Source organism: Miniopterus natalensis, chromosome 19 (genome assembly GCF_054644295.1).
Source record: "Miniopterus natalensis isolate mMinNat1 chromosome 19, mMinNat1.hap1, whole genome shotgun sequence".
In the NCBI taxonomy this organism is placed as follows: Eukaryota; Metazoa; Chordata; class Mammalia; order Chiroptera; family Miniopteridae; genus Miniopterus; species Miniopterus natalensis.
This window is the reverse complement of record NC_142099.1, coordinates 14600452-14618252: the sequence shown is the minus strand read 5'-3', so window position 1 is coordinate 14618252 and position 17801 is coordinate 14600452. Positions and strand designations below refer to the sequence as shown.

At 55.5% G+C, this 17801-nt stretch overlaps 2 protein-coding genes across 12 annotated transcripts in view; one reads left to right on the top strand and one right to left on the bottom strand.

Moving 5' to 3' along the window:
- Positions 1-10146, top strand: part of ARHGEF11 (Rho guanine nucleotide exchange factor 11) — an 89358-nt gene extending 79212 nt beyond the window's left edge. For 8 of the 11 annotated variants that reach the window (XM_016221416.2, XM_087827998.1, XM_016221424.2 and 5 more), the window contains 6 exons: positions 364-582; positions 891-1253; positions 2214-2309; positions 3158-3405; positions 3645-3834; positions 4049-5416. In XM_016221416.2, the coding sequence (XP_016076902.2) occupies positions 364-582; positions 891-1253; positions 2214-2309; positions 3158-3405; positions 3645-3834; positions 4049-4113 (1181 nt within the window). In that variant the 3' untranslated portion in view covers positions 4114-5416. The other 3 variants (XM_016221419.2, XM_087827996.1, XM_016221420.2) reach the window with 3 other exon arrangements.
- LRRC71 (leucine rich repeat containing 71) lies at positions 5733-16564 on the bottom strand. The gene is made up of 15 exons (XM_087827999.1): positions 16405-16564; positions 14260-14409; positions 13823-13951; positions 13656-13731; positions 13418-13495; positions 11239-11304; positions 10845-11004; positions 10686-10769; positions 10519-10608; positions 9825-9965; positions 9554-9647; positions 9098-9186; positions 7634-7745; positions 7126-7247; positions 5733-6899 (listed from the first exon to the last, which is right to left on the bottom strand). The coding sequence occupies exons 1-15, from the start codon at positions 16562-16564 to the stop codon at positions 6786-6788; spliced, it is 1665 nt and encodes a 554-aa protein (XP_087684125.1). The 3' UTR covers positions 5733-6785.
- Positions 16565-17801: the final 1237 nt, after the last annotated feature.

Below are 17801 nucleotides of genomic sequence, written 5' to 3'. Positions count from 1 at the left end.
TGTAATGTAGGCCTTCTTTGACCCCTCCGTTTAGTACTGTAACCAGCACTCCTGATCCTCCAGACCCTGCTCTTGTTTTTCTTTTTTCCTATAGCTTTTCTCACCTCATTTATTTAGGTGATTTACTTATTTTATTTCTCTGTGTCCCTGCACCTGAATTGAAGCTCCATAGGCCAGATATCTTTATTTACTGATGTATGCCAAGAGCCTGGGACAGTACTGGGCCATAGTAGGTGCTCAGTAAACATTGTAGAATGAATCAGCCAATGTTCCCAGCCCCTTAAATCCAAAGCTAGGCATGGGATCAACCCCCACATGCCCTCCCTCCTTCCCTGCCTTACACTGTCCTTCCATCCAAAACAGGTACTGAGCCCCAGCAGAGTGTCACAGGGAAGCACTCGGTCCTGCTCGAGGGCCCCAAGCGTGAGGGCAGCATAGAAGAAAAGGAACTGAGTGCCCTGCCTCACTCTTCCACATCCCTTAATGGAGAGAACAGGGGTGGCAGGACAAGGGACCCCATCGTCCTGCCCCTCCCAGACCCTCTCTTCATGGAAGGACTTGCCGATGCAGCCCTAGAAGATGGTGAGTGCCTCGTTGACCCTGCCATCAGCCCCAGTCCCCCAGTAGCATGACCAGTATGAACTGGCAGGTGTCTGCACCCTCCACATGCCTGAAGATTCTCCCTGGTTGTGCTGGAGGAGAGATGATGCAGAGACACAGTTGTCACCCCCGTGCCCCAGCCTTAGCTAGCTTGCCAGCTCCATCCTGTGATTTCGGAGGCAGGTTCACCAAGTTGGGGGTTGCGAGGGGAGTTAGCAACCCTCCTGCCACCTCTTCCTACCACTGGCTGGGTCCTGTACTAGGGAAGCCACCTCCCTCTTTCCCTTCAGTGGAGAACCTGCGGCACCTGATCCTCTGTGGCCGGCTGCCAGGTCACCCCAGGGAACCACAGGCTGCTGGGGAGCCTGAAGACGACCTGACACCTACACCTTCTGTCGTCAGCATCACCTCTCACCCCTGGGACCCAGGCTCCCCTGGACGAGCTCCCACTGGGGGTGAAGGGGAGAGCACCCAGCTCCCAGGGCCAGAGGGGGGCCAGCCAGAGCAGGAGGACATGGCTCTCTGCTCTCTGGACCACCTACCCCCAAGGACCAGAAATTCTGGGATCTGGGAACCTCCTGAGCTGGATAGGAATCCAGAGGAAGAAGCTCCAAGCACAGAGGCAGCAGGAAGTTACAAAGTTGTGAGAAAAGGTAAAATAAATCGGGGCCTACTGGGGAGACAAATGCCCGGTTTTGCTAGGGTAGAGGCGAGTCTTCCAAAGGCTACTTCCTTCCCCGCCTTATCCTGGAAATCCCATGTGCAGGGGCTCACACTGTGTCATGGGAAGGAGACGTGTTGATGGCGTGCAGAGGCTTTGGGGTTGGGCAGCCAAGGGTCAGAGCCCTATCTCCTAGCTTCATAGCTGTACGACTTTAGAGCAAACTCTCAACCATTTGAACTTCATTCTGGAATATGAGGGTATTACCTATTACCTGGCACTACTCAGCCGTCAGTCAAAGTCTCCACTAATGTCCCACTGGTCTGCCAGTCCTCTTCTCAGAGCCTCAGACAAGTCTGGGAAGATGCTTCTCAGGACAAGTCTGGGAAGATGCTTGGAGAGTTGGGTGTGGCAAGTGAAGGAGGTGGAAGGGAGGGCATCCCAGCTGTGGACATGGTAGATGGCTCTAAGACAAGAAAATCCGAGACTGGCCAGGATGAGCTCTCAGGACAGGTTTGTCTGGCCAGAGCAGTGAGCCCAGGGGAGGGGGCTCCCGGCGCCAGGAGGGGTCCGCTGAAGAAGGAAGGCTTGTTGAGGAGAGCAGCGGGAAAGGGTGCCTGAGGGGTAGGGTGGGATTCAGGTTAGTGCCAGGGGTTTCCGATCCTCCCCTAGTGCGCAGCTTTGTCTCCCTGTCCAGGAGCATTTTTTTATTCCATCTGCTAAAGGTCTGCCCTCTCTCCTGGGTTTCTGGGAACTGACCTTCCTTCTCTCTCCTTTGGTGAATTGGTGGGAAAGTTCTCTGCAGCTCCCTGGGGTACAGTCACGTGAGCTTGTGTTCACTGTGTTCTTCCCTTTTTCTTTTTCTCCACCCCCACTCCTCTCCTTCCTACTCTCCTTCCCTTCCCTTCCCTCTTGGTTTCTGCTCTCCCTGGTGGTGGTGGTGTCGGTGCAGCTGAGGTGGCAGGCAGTAAGGCTGTCCCTGCACTACCAGAGAGTGGCCAGTCAGAGCCTGAGCCACCTGAAGTGGAAGGCGGAGCAAAGGCTACGGGTAATGAACCCCTCCTGGGAGCCAGAGACAGGCCACGGCTGAGTGTGGGCCCAGAGGGTAGAGCCAGGCCCTGGGCATTGGAGCCCTGCCTGTGGGCCAAAGACAGGGACAGACCTTGTGCCATCCCCTTGTCCAGAGCTTCCCAGGCCTCTTGCAGAGCAGTAGGGTAAGCAGCTTGTGCTCAGTCAGGATGTGGGCGGGAAGCCTGGCCTAGCGCCCAGGCCCAGTGTCTTTAGCCTGATACATGAGCCACTTCTTCTCTTCACCAGCCACCTCCAGTGTCACTATGGAAATAGGCTTACGTGCCCTCCACAGTTCCTCGGTGTTCACCTATGCTTATTGCCCTGTCAGGGACCCTCTGCGTCCTTCCTCCAGCAGCCTGACCCCTCTATGATGAGTTGAGGTATCCCCAGGATTGTGAAATATATGGCATCTAGGGCGGTGCTGAAGTTCAGCAGAGCTTGAGGTGGGGCAGAGTAAAGGAGGCTACTGCCCACGGCTTTCAAAAGTTCCTAAAGTCAGCCACCACCTCTGTACCCTTCCTTTAAGGAATGGGAGCCCCTCCCCCATTTCCCAAATGTAACACTTCTCCCTTAGCTTCCACCACTGGGCATCTTCCCCTGGTATGGGACACACTAAGCAAAACTGCCATCAGGAAGGCTCTCTGGAGGAGAGGGGGAGGGCTTTAGGAGCCCAGTAGGCAGCATGAGGCCAGCATGCTCTGAGCTCATCTGCAGGATGGCTTCCTCTGCCCAATCGGCCAGCACGGGGAACACCAGGGGAGCAGAAGATGGCTTACACTTCCTCTGCATTTGCCTCCTAATCTTCTTCTCTTGCCACGGGGACAGGGAACTGTTTTTATGTGAGCATGCCAGCAGGACCCCTGGACTCAAGCACCGACTCCTCAGGGGTACCCACAGACCTCTCGCAGCCTGACAGCCTCCCTGCCTGGCAGACAGAGCCTCAGCCTCAGCTGCAGGGAGGCAGTGGAGACCAAAGGCGCCCCAGCTGCTCTCCCCCCAGCCTGGCTTTCAGGGACATGGGCATAATCTTCCGAACCATTGAGCAACTCACCCTCAAGCTCAACAGACTCAAGGTGAGGGAAATGGGGCTCAGGTTCTCAAGGCAGTGGGTAAGCAGCCTGTGCTCAGTCATGGGGGGGCGGGCAGCCTGGCAGCAAAGTTCCTGAAGGGTTATGGACCAGTAATGTGTATCCCTGGGAGCCCTAGATCCTGGCCTGGCCCAGGGCTCTCCCCTCAGTCCACCCAGCCACCCTCGGGCACAGCCCCTTCCCCAGGGACCTTATGAGCGGGACATTCCCCTGCACTCTTCTAGGACATGGAGCTGGCCTACAGAGAGCTGCTCAGGTCCCTCGGGGGAGAGTCCTCTGGTGGCACCACGCCTGTGGGCAGTTTCCACACAGAAGCGGCTAGATGGATAGACAGCTCCCTGTCACCTCCAGTGAAGGAGCCCTCATCCTCTGACTCCAGGGACAGCCACGAACTGGAGCCCTGCCCTGAGGACAGTGAGTGAAGCTGACTTTCTCTTTGTACCAGCCCCGGGGGAGAAAGCCTCCGTGCAGGCAGTATGAGGAGAAAGGGGGTTCTGAGGGGGGTCTCGTTTCCCCGGGTACAGGTAATTCCCCCAATTCTGATGAGCTCGAGGACTTTCCAGGCAAAGCATAAGGGGGAGGGTCATCTCAGAGGCCAGTTCCTCAGTCATCACTGCATCTTCCACAGGAGCCAGCAATCCCCTGGAAGACAGGGCAGCAGACGCAGCCACATCCCCATTCCCAGGACTGTAACTGTCCACACCACCGGATCCTCTGCATCCCCACTCCTTGCTAGGGACTGGCCTGAGGCAGGGCACACGGTGGGGCACCCCAGACCTCCTCCCGTGGTAGAGGCAGTTAGGAAACGGATCTGCCGAGGGACCCGCATGTTGCTTGGGAGTCCAGTTTCAGTGTCTCTTGTTAATCCTCACCCAAGGATATTTTTTTCCATTGATTTTAGAGAGTGAAAGGGGAGGAGAGGGGGAGAGGGAGAGAGAGAGACAGTGACGTGGGGCTGGGGAATCAAACCTGTGACCCAGGTACATGCCCTTAACTGGGAACCCACAACCCTTCTGTGCATGGGCCAGTGCTCTAACCACTGAGCCATGCAGGCCAGGGCCAGTTTTGGTGTCTTTTCCCCCTCCCTTCAGCCCACCACTCCAAGGCCTCAAGTCCCCTGGGTCTCCCATGCATGCCGACTGCATCTGAAAGACCCCCCGTCCCACGTACGCAGGTCCACTGGTACGCGTGGGTACCTCAGATATGTGAGCGGAAGGGGAAGGCTTCTGTGTAAATGCACTTTCTTCTTCCCTCCCTTTCTCCACAGGACCCCAAGGCTAAGGGGGGTGCCTCTACCTCTCCTCTGTCCTTGGTTTCCTATAAATATGTATGTATTGTATGTGCATCTTTGCTGTTGTAAATAACTTTGGCCTTTTTCGTTCCTGTCCCTGGAGTGCTGGAGGCAGCTATGGAAGCCACTGGCAAGGGAAGAGGGGGTTCACTTACATCTCCTCATTGTCACCCAGCTCCAGGAACAGGGCCTGAAGGTTGAGCCAGCCCTGGGTGTCCCTGTTCCGGATAAACCCAACTAGCGCAGGAGCCGTTCTCTGTGGCTCAGGGCCAAGCTACTCCCTCCCCACCAGACTTCTCATCTTCAGGGGAACTTCTTATCCCACCAGTGTCCACCCTTCCCCACCCTCCCCCACCCTTTCCCTACAGAAAACCAGTGTATCAGGTACGGAGCTAAAAACTGGGTGGGCCCAGGAGGTAGGAGTAGGGTTTTAATGCTGGAGTCCTTAAATTCACCCAGGACCACTCCAGGAGCAACTGCAACATTGGCCCCTGTTACCATGTCCACTGCTCTCCCCACTGACTCATAGAATATACACACTGTGCTAGGTGTATATATACATATATATAAATATATATATAATATATAAAATATAGATATGGAAATGACTGTTTTGCTGTTAAAATAATGTATACTCTTTTATTTTCTTCCTTTCATGGTTAAGATTTTTTTTTTTAAAGAAAAGTTAAATATTCTTCAACTGTAGTGGTGTGTGTGTGATTCTTGGAACTACTGTGATAAAAGATACTGTGGCCGTTCCCCATGAGACTGGTTACAATTGGATAGAGGGACAGAAGGGTGCCCCCCACCCCACCCCTGACATCCACTCCTCAGACCCAGGTCTTGCCATAGTCCCTCCCAAAACTCCAGATGTGTGCTCACTGAACTTCATTTGGGCAAACTAAATAATATAGCCCCATGGCCAAAACACAAAAAGATGCTTAAACCACTTAAAAACACACACACATACACAAGTATATACATAGGAGCAGTAGACCCTGAATCACGATACCCCATTCAGGGAAGGGTCATTTCAGTTGTCTAATCCTGCCTACACCCTCCTGCAGGCTCCAGCAGCCCCACACTAGCAACGACAGACCCAACCACCGCCTCAGGGCTGTAACTATCCAAATCTCCACTATCTCTTTGCCTTCACTGTTGGACTTAGAGACAAATCCTCTTGCCTTCACATTCTCCCTCCTAATCCTGGCATAATGCTCAATGCAACCTTGTGAGCTGTGATCCAGCTGGGTGTGAGAATTAATACTCAAGTCATTGGTGGTAAAGTGTAGAGAGAAGAATGGAGGCAGAAAGGCTCACAGAAGCTTTACTTTAGAGGGACTTGGGCAGGACTAGCTGGAGAAGCGGAGGCGAAATCCTTACCAAGCACCTGTCCTGGGCGCAGTGTTGGGAATCTAAAGAGCTGATCAAGTTTTCCTCCAGAAGCTCAGCCGGCTGGCCCCAGAGGATGAGCAGGTGGTCAGAGGTGGGGAGAAGCCTGGGAGGGCCACCGAGCCTCACCAAGAGTTCTCGGCAGGGAGACCAGGTCTCTGTCGAGGCAACAGGATGAAGGGATATGGACCAGGTTAAATGTGCCCAGAGATGAAGAAGGGATACTTCTCTGGAAGCTCCCTGTAAAGTAGATCTTGGCTCCAGCCCTATGTGCTCTGGGCCTTGTTAGTAGGCCCTCTCAGGGGAGGCCACAAATGATGGGCCCCCGGTGCTCCTGACTCCTCTGGCCCCCACACCATCTGGTGTCCCTGGTTTAAGATTGCTAGAGGACATCTGTAGGCACATGTCCTCTAGGAAACACAGGAGACAGTGACTCTGGCCTGAGCAAGGGCCCCTGCAGAGCTGTGCAGTGATTCAGCCATTTCTGGCCATGTTACATGAACAGACTGAGTCCAAATGTTCCAAGTAGTTCCAGAGCAAAGTTTTTCAGACAATCTCAAGGAGAAAAAGGTACAGCAATGGACTTTGTTAAAGATCCGAGGTCTCCCCCAGGGAGGTCAGCCCACACATGGACAGGAGGTGCTTCTGTGGCCCAGAGTCTGGGGGGAGAAGGTGGGAGGGGCTAGTTGGAGGAGGCCTCCTCCTCTCTGGACTTGGTCTTACTGATGGGGTCCCTTGACTGCATCAGTTCCTGGATCATGATGTACACAGGACATTGCAGGGAGAAGCAGTTTTTCTGAAGGAGGGAAAAGAAGGCTGGCAGCTGACAAAGGGATGGAAATAAGTTCTCTGGGAGAAAAAGTTTCCTGGGACGGGCTGGGTTAGGGGCGGGGGAACATGAACAAAAGGCAGAGTGAGTGTGACGACGGCTAATCTTGCACTAAGACAGATGGAGGGTATGTTGTGATTAAAAAGAAGTTGGGAAACTACAGAAGCTGCGCAGGACAGTAAGGGGGACTCACCGCCAGAGACAGCCACAGCAGCCCTACAGGGCCCTTGGACGCGCTCTTGGACCTGGATAACTGTACCTGGTACCGCACAGCAGTGAGGAAGCCCTCCAGCCCCACCTCGGTGATGCGGTTTCCTGGTGCGAAGAGCCGACAAAGTGCCTCTTACACGACCATCCTCACAGGACACCGTCGACGGCCTCTCCACAACCAGCTTCCAGCTCACCAGCCCAAAACTAACTTGACCTGGCCCTTCACCCCAACTCTCCTTCACTTCTCTGACTCCTCCTCTGTCTGACTTCCCTGCGCCTTTTTATCCCCTCCCCCCCATTTATCTCTCTCACTCCCCTCATTACTCTTGAATTGCCCCACCCAGGACCTGACTTCCTCTCACTCAAAAGGGCCTCTGACATCATGGGAGAACCAGGTTCTGCTCTGTGGAGTCAGGGTGGGGGCACCGTTGGGGCAGTATGGGGCCCAAGTAGCCTTGTGGCAGGAGGGCAGGGGTGGTTGGCACACATACGGAGAAGGTTGAGGTGCAATAGGACCTTGTTCCCAGGCATGAACACTTTCCCTCCTCGGTGTTCCACAGGCTCCAAGAGAGGGTTGACCATCTCAGTAGCTTCAGCAACCAGCTGCCAAAGCAAAATACTAATTGCAGCAGAGGAGAGGCTGGTCAACAGGCTGCTCAAACATTCATTTATTCAACATAAGTGCTTTCAGGGCTGGCTATAGTCCAGGCTTTGTCCTAGGTGCTAGGGATACAAAAATAAATAGGCCTATACCCTCAATAAGCAACTGGGGGCGGGGAAGGTAGAAAGTGAACTGGTAATACAGTATGAGTGATGAGTGTCAGAGGTAGGCTTAGGGTACTATAGGAGCATAGAGGAGGGACACCTAGCCCAGTCTCCCAGAGGAGGTGGCCTGTGAGCTGAAGTTTAAATGGCACGTGGTAGGTACCAGGTAAAGATGAGAGGAAAGGTGATCCAGGCAAAGAAACCAGGTGGTCAAAGGAAGGCCTGAAACAGTATGTTTTACTGCTTCCTAGGGCTAGAGCACCGAGGGCAATGATTGGAGGGATGGATGAAGGGAGTGCCACAGTTGTGAGAAGCAGCCTGGATCAAGACAGGACAATGTCTGTAGCTTTCTCTAGCTGGCTGTCCTCTTTTGTAAGATCTTGTCGTGGGTGCCAGAGAGGACTCCTAAAAAGGGAGCAAGGGAGGCCTCCTGATTGACAGAGAGAGCAATAGCTGGCAGGGGTGGGAGCTATGGTTGGCAGTCCAGGAAGCAAGGAACAAACCGGCCCAAGTTGAAAGGGAAAGAGAGGCTCCGAGGCAAAGGAGAGAAGGTCTGAAGGAGCCTCACACAGGGCGGGGAAGCATCATGACTATGAAATTCCCTGCCTTCCTGGGAGCTGCTGAGCGGCACTGTTCCCAGGGCAGCTATATCAGCAAATGGTGGAGGTGGTGATGCTAAGTCACAGGCCTTTGGGGAAGCAAGCTGAGTTGAGACAAGATCAAAAGTGTGAGCTCCTGTCCAGCGGGCATGGCTCAGTGGTTGAGCATCGACCCAGGGGATTGAAGTTCAATTCCCAGTCAGGGCACATGCCCGAGTTTACAGGTCGATCCCCAGCAGGGAGCGTGCAGGAGGCAGCTGATCAATGACTCTCATCATTGATGTTTCAACTCTCTCTCCCTCTCCCTTCCTCTCTCTGAAATCAATATATATATATATATATATATTTTTTTTTAAAAGTATGACTAAGCAAGGAAAAAGGGGCCTCCGCAAGCCCGAGGGGGAGAGTGGCGTGCTGTTATCTCCTGGCAAGCCCAGGCTGGGATGGGGGGGCATCAGATGTGGCTGGAGCAGGAGTGGAGGGCAAAACATGAACTGAAGTGGCTGCTGCCACAGTACAGGTCCGGAAATGACATTCCAAGAGGGGCTATCCCAGGAACATGCTTCCCACACTCCCTCCCCTGCAGCCTACCTCTGACTCCAGGAGGATGCTGCGCTTCTCTTTGCTCCCAACCTTGAGCCCTTTTCCCTTGGTTGGTTTCTGCTCAGGGATGGTTACCTCTGGAGCAGGAAGAGGAGTCAGAATGCACAGACCTCTGATACCATCCAGGTTCCCCAGAGAGAAGGGCTGGGCAAAGAAGGCTACTCCTCAAACTAGGTTTGGGTGCAACAGAAACAGAGCTGGAGGGAACCCCAGCTGGAGGGGGGTGGCTCTTCTGAAGGCAGGGCTGCGGGGTCTGGCCCAGGGAAACACGTGTGGAGTGCAGTGGTGAGGATATGGGGCCAGGTAGGGCTTTCCATATCATCTCCAGAAAGAAAACAGACTCAGAAAGGGACATGCCCAGAAGACTAGCTCACCCCTCCTGCATCCTGCCCTGTGCTCCTTCCTCCGAACCAAGAAGGCACCGCAGAGGGTACAAGCACTTACTCCCCTTGCCTGCCTTTGTGGAATCTTCCTTCTTTGGGGTTCCTTGTGTGGGTGACTGCCCAGACCCCGACTTCTCCTCTCTCTTCATAATTTCCTGTGGGGGATTAAGAAGACAAATTAAAGTCCAACCTCCCCGGGGGATGGGGAGTAGGTTGGAAAGGGGACTCTGGGCCTGAAGTGGGCCTTTAAAGGCTTTCTTCCCTCCCCCCCACTGTGCACCACAGAGATTTCCTGGCTGCTCCCAAGGCTCTCTCTCCCAAAGCACACCTACCACCGACTTCTCCTTCTTCTTGCTCAGGCCCTTAGCGGTCTTCACCAGCTGCACCTTGTCCACCAGTGCAATACTGCTCACTCCTATCAGCTGATTCTTCTCGCGCTCTGTTTTGGAGTCCCCATGCCGAGAGGAGGAAGGCTGTGCTCACAAATGGGATGGAATGGAGGCAAAAGCCAGTGTGCCTTCCCCAGTGAGGGGTAAGGAGACGCCTTGTGCCTGGGGGGCTGTCAGACAGGCAACACCCCTGCCCCCATCTACCTGCCTAAATGCTAAAGGATTCCGACTGGGACTTCTGGGGGGGTGGGGGTGGGGGTGGGGAATGCTGCTGGGAAGAAATGGCAGAGGGACCTGAGAATGAGCTGGGAGGGTGGATGGGAGAAGGGGCTCAGACTCTCATATTGTTCCCAGTGCTTTACATGCATTAACTCATTTCATCCTCAACAATCCTGTGCGTGACATGCCAAGATCACAAGCTGTTATTGTCCCAAGGGATTTCAGGGCCCAGCAGTCTAAATCTACTTCTTTCTCTTAACCAATACATTCTACTGCCCGTGGAAGGGTTCTGCAGTGAGAGCCCAAACGTTTGCTAGGCCTGTGCAGTTGGACAGCAGGACAGTCAGGACAAAAGACAGATTGGGACATAGCTTGCTGACAAACAGCTGGCCTAGGAAGAGGCTGGGGTGCTGCTCACCGACCGCGAGCGCTCCTGGCTCCCCTTCTCCAGCAGGAGGCGCCGGCGCTCCACCACCTCCGTGTGCGTCAGCTCGAAGGGCCGCAGGACCTGGGCCGGGCGGCACGGAGCCGTCGGACGCCGGGGGCCTGGCCCACTCACCCAGCCCGCCCCGTCGGCCCACCCACCTCGGCCAGCTTCAGGGCGCCCTTATCCTGGATGCGGTTGTGGGCCAGGGACAGCCAGAGCAGGGAGCGGTTCAGCCGGAGGCCCTGAGGGGCGGAGAGGGGGCGTGAGCCCGGGACCCGGGCGCCCAGGCTCCGAGGGGCCCCCCGCCGCGCACGCACGTCGGCTATGTAGCCCGCGCCCTCGTCCCCGATGTGGTTGAAGCCCAGGTTGAGCGAGACCAGGGACCGGTTGCAGGTGTGCAGCGTGGACAGAGCCTGGCCCAGGAGCTGTGCCCCGTGGTCATCGATGTTGTTGTTCCGCAGAGACAAGTGCATGATCCTGGGCAGCGGAAGGGGAAGGACGGTCACTGGAAACACTGTGTCCGGGCGGGCACCTCAGGAACTTGGGGGCTTGAAATGAGGAGGGCCATGGGGGGGGGGGGGGGGCTGAGGTTGGTGGGGCAGGAATTGAGGGTGCCTGGGGCGGCGCTAGATGGGCAAGGAAGGGCGGGGCTAGGGATGACTTGGAATGGGGGCACGCCCAGAGAAACTGCGTAGCCGAAAGGAGTCTCACGTGTCCAGTGACATGAGCTTGTGATATGACTGCTCCGGCAGTGGGTTCCCCTCCAGAGACACCTTCCTGAGGGTGGGGTTGGTCTGAGAACCAGGGAGCACTACTGAGGCCACATGAAGCAAGGGGACAGAGAGGAGGTGTGGGGCTCTAAGGAGCTGCTTGAAAACAGGGTCAAAGGATGGACCCCAATATAGGAAATTATGAGAATTTTTAATTATATGAGAACTAAATATTTAGTTCTCCAGACTAAATGTCCAGAAATGTGGCCATGTAAAGGGATCACTCCCCAGAATTAGCAACCTGTGGTAAGGTGGCCACTGGAATGACCCAAAGGATCCCCGCTTCCTAGTGTCTATGCCCTTGTGTAATCCCCTCCCCTCGAGTGTGGCTGGACCTAGTGACTCACACCTGATGAATAAAATATGGCAAAAGCGATGGGATGTCACTTCCAAGTTCAGCTTACAAAGAGACTGTGGCTTGGGTCTTGGGTGCTCTCTGGCACTCTCTGGGTCACCGTGAGCTGCCATGTGGTGAGAGCACTCAGACTCTATGGAGGGGCTCACCTGTGGACTCACTGCGACCTATCAACAGCCATGTAAGTGAGCTTGGAAGCAGATGCTCCAAACCCAGTTGAGATAACTGCAACCTCAGCCAACAGCTTTACTGCAACCTCACCAGCACCCTGAACTGGAAGCACCCCCTAACCTACATCCAGATTTGTTTCACAGAAACTGTGAGATAATGTTCGTTGTTTTAAGCCACTATGTTCAGAGGTGATTTATTCCACAGCATAAGTAACTAATACATGACCTATCCACAAGGCAGTGGCTTCTCCAACAGTGCTGAGAGAACAGAGGACTTTTTCCAAGTCACACAAAAAAATTTTTTTAATTGAACTAATGGCTAGAAATTTCCTATTTAAAACTTTTCTCCCATGATTTATTATCAGTGCTCAACCTTTCAGCTTGGCTCATCTTTCATCTAAACTTGATTACATTTTTTTTTAAATTCTCACCCGAGGATATTTTTTCCATTGCTTTGGGGGGAGGGGGGGAGAAAGAAAGAGGGATAGAGAAACATCAATGTGAGAAAGACACATCAACTGGTGCCCCAACAGGGGCCGGGGATAGAGCCTACAACTGAGGTACGTCCCCTTGGCCAGAATCAAACCTGGGACACATCAGTCCACGGGCCAATGCTCTAACCACTGAGCCAAACAGGCTAGGGCAATTACATTCATTTAAAATTATTTTTATAATGTTGATCTAACTTATTTTTACATATATTAAAATAAATTCTATAGTTACTTTTCTGCTGGCTAACTTGTGTCTAATTCCCATGTAAATAAAATAATGTGATTCATGGTAGTCTATACAAAGAGCGCTGAGGACCTCCAGCTGAAGAAGGCACAATCCCTGCCCACAAGAAGAGTCCCTCCTGTCCATGGGAGGATGGGCAAGTCAGCATGTAGAACTGAGCATGCATTCTGTGAAGCAAGGGGTGCTGCAGGAGCGTGGAGAAGGAGGAGCAGCAAATCAGCTTTGTCCTTTATTCAGCAAACCACACCTGCAGTTACACTGCGTCACACCTTGCTCCTGCTCCCTCCTTCCCAATTCCCTGCCTGACCCCCTCCTATTCTTCCTTTAAGGTTCAGCTCCATACCACCTCCTCCGGGCAGCCTTCCATGTCACCCTGCCCCATGCCCATGACGTAGCACTACTTCTCTGCGCCCACTCCCTCCCCCCATGAACCACCACTGATCTCCACACTGCCCTGCAGTACCTGTTCCCAAGTCCTCCCTCACTCGCTGGACTGCCAGGTCCTGGAGGCTAAGAGCCAGCCCCTAGTTTAGTGTCAGGCCCCAGGCATCCAGGAACAAGAGAAAAACCTCCAGGGAGAGCGTGGTGGTAGGACTGATGGAGAGGAGAGGGGACCAGGCCTCACAGGTCAGGCTCTTCAGGCCCTGGTGCAGGCAGGAAAAGCGACTCTGCTTCTTGTCAGATGAGAGCTTCAAATCCCAACAGATACCAGCTGCACACCGTTCCCACTGGGAGCCAGCCCAGGCCCACAGGAGTTGGGACTTGCCACTCCCCTCCCCAAACTGCTCCCTCTGACCACCAGCCCAGCCTGGCCACCAGGCACTGGGGGCCTCCCCACTTGCCTGTCGCCCTCTGCTGACCTGAGTGTGGATGAGCAGAGAGGTAGGAGGGCGATGAAAATGGCCAGGGTCTTATCAGTCAGCCCCACTTTCCACAAGCTGTTGGTGGAAGGACAGGAACACAGCTGGAGCACCCCCTCCTTCCCCAAACCCTCCTCCCAGCCGCACCCCACCTCATCCCCCACCTCTCCACCACCCCAGGACCTTCCCTGCCCCTTCAGCTCTTTCTCCCACATTGCCCCCCCCCATCGCCCCTCACTTGATAGCCTGCAGCTGGCTAAGGGGGGGCAGACATTTATAGAAGATGCCCAGGATCCTCTCCTCAACCTTCCAGCCTACGGAAAGGAGAGAAAGACGGTGCCCCAGGCCTGCGGGCGGGGGCGGGGGGGGGAGGGGGAGCGGAGGGGGCGGGGGCGGGGGACCCACCGCGGATGTAGATTTCCTTCACCGCCGACTTGTCTTCCAGCTCCAGCTCCACCTGGATTGTGGGCCGGAAGAACACGTATTTGCTCTCCAGGCTGTTGAGGCTGCAGGAACCCGACAGCCGCTGGTCGTCTAGCAGGCAGGGGTGCAAGGAGACGGTGAGGAGGGCGGGGCCGGCCGACGGGGGCAGCGGGGCCGCAGGGCTCCGACGGGTGGGAGACGCTGGCCGGGCCGCCGCCGCTGCTGGAGCCAGGCCGGGGTCTGCCGGGTTTGGAGGGGAGAGAGGAGACTCTCCTACCTTCCCACCCGCCCCCTGAAGCCACCCCTCCCTTACACCCGCCCTGCCCTGCGCCCCGGCCGTTCGGGCCTCCGCGCGACGGGGAGGCTGGGGCTGGACGAGGCGGCCCTGGGGGGCGCCCCGGGACTCCACGGTCGCTCACCTAGGGTGGGCTTCTCCGACATGGAGGAGGAAGGGACGAAGCTCGGGTGCGGGCGGGGCCGGGGGACCACTTTGGGGAAGTCGGTGTAGCCCGACCGGGTGCAGAGCTCGGCGAAGTCGGTCTCCAGGACCCCGGTGCACTGGTACTCCTCTGCGCGCGGGGGGGAGACAGGGGCGCCGGCGCGGCCTCAGCGTGGGCGGGCCCCGCTCGGAGGCGCAGCGTCTCACCGACGTTTTAAAAGGTAAGATGCGTTGTAAAGACCCCACGCTGAAAACTGGGAAATCAAGTCCCGGGAGAAAGGACTACAGGGAGTGGACACGGGCTGGCTCCTCCACCGCCCAACCGGTCAAGGCACTGCCACGGGCTCTCCGCTCCCTAGGGGCCTCCGCCTTCCCCAGAGTGTCCCTAGCCCAGCCTTCTCCCTTGTCCCTTCCTCGCTGGGGCTACCCAGGGTCACAGGGAGAAAGAAGCCCCAGGCCTGATGTGAGCAAAACCAGGAACCACCCAGGAGCACCCCTTCACTCCCACTCCCAGTCCACATACCCTGAAGTCCAGAGCAGCTGGCTTTTATTTATTTAGCAAACATTTATACAGCATTTACTCCTGTCCGGCACTGTTCAAATTCTTTAGAAATATCAACTCATTCAAGCACTGTATGAGTTCAGACAGATGCCCACCACCGCATCCCACTACTCAAACCTGAGGTGTTGAGTCCCCAGAGACCCTGCTTTTTCCTGCTCCTCCCTGGGCATCCAGGAAGAAGTGGTTTCTGAAGATGGGAAGGGTGCCCCTGGCGAATGGGAGAACCTGGAGGCAGAGGGCTGGCTTGGTGCCAGCCTACTCTTCCAAGTGCCCAGCGGCCTGGAGCCCCCACAGCAGCAAGACCCCCGATGCAGGCAGCTGCTGCAGGGATTGTGCCCAGAGAGAACTGCAGCTAACAGCAGGAGCCTGCCTGAGGGTGTGGAGGGACTAGGAGGACATGTGCTCAGCAAGTGCAGGATGCAAAAAGGTTTGGGGTTCCTGCAGAACAGGGGTAAGGCACATAAATGTTCCTCATGTACCCAGCCATGGGGGGACAAAAACACACAAGAAACATTGGCTGATCGACAAGGCAGGTGAGAGGAGGTACAGGTACCCTTTGTCCAGCTGACTCCTGCACACCACCTGCTTTCCTGGTGTTCCCTCTGCTGGGAGAGCCCTCAACCCTTCCTTGCTTCACTCACTCCACCTTTCTCTACAACAGGGATTCTCAAACTCTAAGAATCACCAGGAGAGCCTGTTAAAACAGTTTCTTGGGCCCCATCTGCAGAGATCCTGATCCCATAGGCTGGGTGGAGTCCATTACTTTGCATTTCTAACAGTCTCACGGATGTTGACCAAGCTGCTGGTCCACCTACAGTACCTTGAGAACTGCTGCTCTAGAACAGAGCTGCCCAAAAGAACTTAGTGTGACATTGGAAATGTTCTATGTCTGCGACCCGGAGGAAAGTGCAGCACTTGGGGCTGGCTCCCACTCTCCTCCACTCCCACATTCCTTCCCCAGGCTCACCAATGACCTGGTCTCATAGTTTCTGGAGACACAGAAGCTACCAGATGGGATTTCCTCTACATCTATAAACCTTCCTACATCTGCCCCCACTCTCCCGCATACCCTATTCCAGCTACCACTGTCCTTCACCTGGACTGCTGAAATATCTCATACCCCACCTCTCTGCCTCCATGCTTGTTGAATGAACAAATGAATTTGCAATCTACAAAACACCACTTTGCCATCAGCCCCATTGTTCCTCACCTCAATAGGCAGGGCACTTCCATACTACAGAGAAGAAACGTGCCCAAGGCCACACACCTAATGATGGTTACCACTTTTAACACTTACCATGTGCCAGGAGCTAGCTACATTCACACACTGAACTTCAGCAGGTGGAGCTCTTTCCATACAGCACTTTTTTGCACCTGAAATTCTATTATTATTTCCTGGCTCGTCTGTCTCGCCCACCAGAGCATCTTTCTGCACCTCCAGTTCAGTGCCTGGCACAACAGCGCACCATCCAGCCTGGCTAACCCCGGCCACAAGAGGCTGGTGGCAGCACACAGAGCCTCGAGGCCTCGAGTCCTGATCCCCCAACCCCGCCGCCAGCGTACCAGGGTTTTTGGGCTCCTCCTCGCCCACCGGCGGCAGCACAATCGCTGGCTTCTCCTTGGCCGCGCGATCCCCCTTCTTGGCCACTGTGCCAGACGATTTTTGGGTCCCCGGCCGCTGGGCCCTCGGTGAGACTCCCTGCGCGCTGGGCTCACTGGACATGTTGGTGCCGTCCGCAGAGACGCTGGGACCCTCACGGGGGCGAGGAAGCAGGACGAGCGGCGATTCTGCAGGCGGTGACCAATTCAGGGGTCTCTATTCCGCGTCCACCAGCCTGGCGTGTCCGCAGTGGCGTCGCCTGCGTGTCCCTCTCCATGACAACGACGCCAGCTGGGCGGGCCCGCGGAAAGGGGCAACCGCAGAGCGCACGCGAACCAACAGGGGGCGCCGCAGACTCATGGCAGGGGTGGGGCCGAACCCGCGGGGCGAGGTGTGGGGGGAGGGGGAACAGCGGGGCCGGGGGGAGGCTGGACGTGGGCGGCCCAAGGTCAAGGGGGCAGGTGAGCCCTGGAGGGCTCCCCCCAGTGAACCCCTTGGGAAGGGAACGTGCCAAGGCTCCCCCCAAGACTCAGGCGTAGCGGGGCGGAGCGGACAGGGCTAGATGAGACCAAGGCCAGGACGAGGGGAGGGGAGGGCAGGGGAGGGGGCTAAGGCCTGATCCAGACTTCCAAAGTCCCCCAGGAAACTGAGCCCAAGAAAGCGGGGAGCTGGTTCGGCCTATCAGGGATGGTGAGTCTGGGGAATCTAGAGTCAGGTGGGGGCAGATCCTCTCTGGGTCCCCCCTCTTAGCTGTAGGTAGAGGGCTCCTGGTGGAAAAGGCCCAGAGGGACCCACAATGAGTTGGTGTGGCTCTAGGTTCCTATTCTTCACCCTAGCCATTTGGCTTTCTCAGGTGTGGGGAATTAGTAATCTGCTAATGAGTTAATGAATCTGGTAATGCTTTTTGGAAATCTTGAATTCGAAGTCCTCAGGCAGTACAGACCCTGCTGGGCCTCAATTTGAGTATACCCTCTCCAGTCTGCCTTCCTGCCTCCAGCCTCCACACCCCACTCAGTTCCACTGACCCAATGCCACTCCCAGCCCTTCCCACCTTTCAGCCTTGGTGCTGTTTCCTGTAGAACTGCCAGTCTTCGGGGAAGGCTCCCACCTGTTCAGTCTATTAACTCTCAGAGTACGCATTTTCCCCATCTATCTGAGCACTTACCATAGTGTCACTGGTACTTTTAGTTCACTCAGCCACTCAGTCTTTTAGGGAACATTTATTGAGTGCCTACTATGTGCCAAAGGGAACCAGTGTTGAGCATAAACACAGGACTCATGCCTTCGGGGAACTTACAGTCTGGTGGGGAAAGCAGAAATTAACCAAAGGATCAAGTAAAGAAACAACACATTATAGAGG

Coding starts and splice junctions, on each gene's coding strand:
- LRRC71 (XM_087827999.1), bottom strand. CDS start 16,564: ATGTCCAGTGAGCCCAGCGCGCAGGGAGTCTCACCGAGGGCCCAGCGG. Junction 11,005..11,238: donor AAGCTCATGTCACTGGACAC/GTGAGACTCCTT, acceptor TCCGCTGCCCAG/GATCATGCACTTGTCTCTGC. Junction 6,900..7,125: donor TGCTGTGGCTGTCTCTGGCG/GTGAGTCCCCCT, acceptor TCCCTCCTTCAG/AAAAACTGCTTCTCCCTGCA.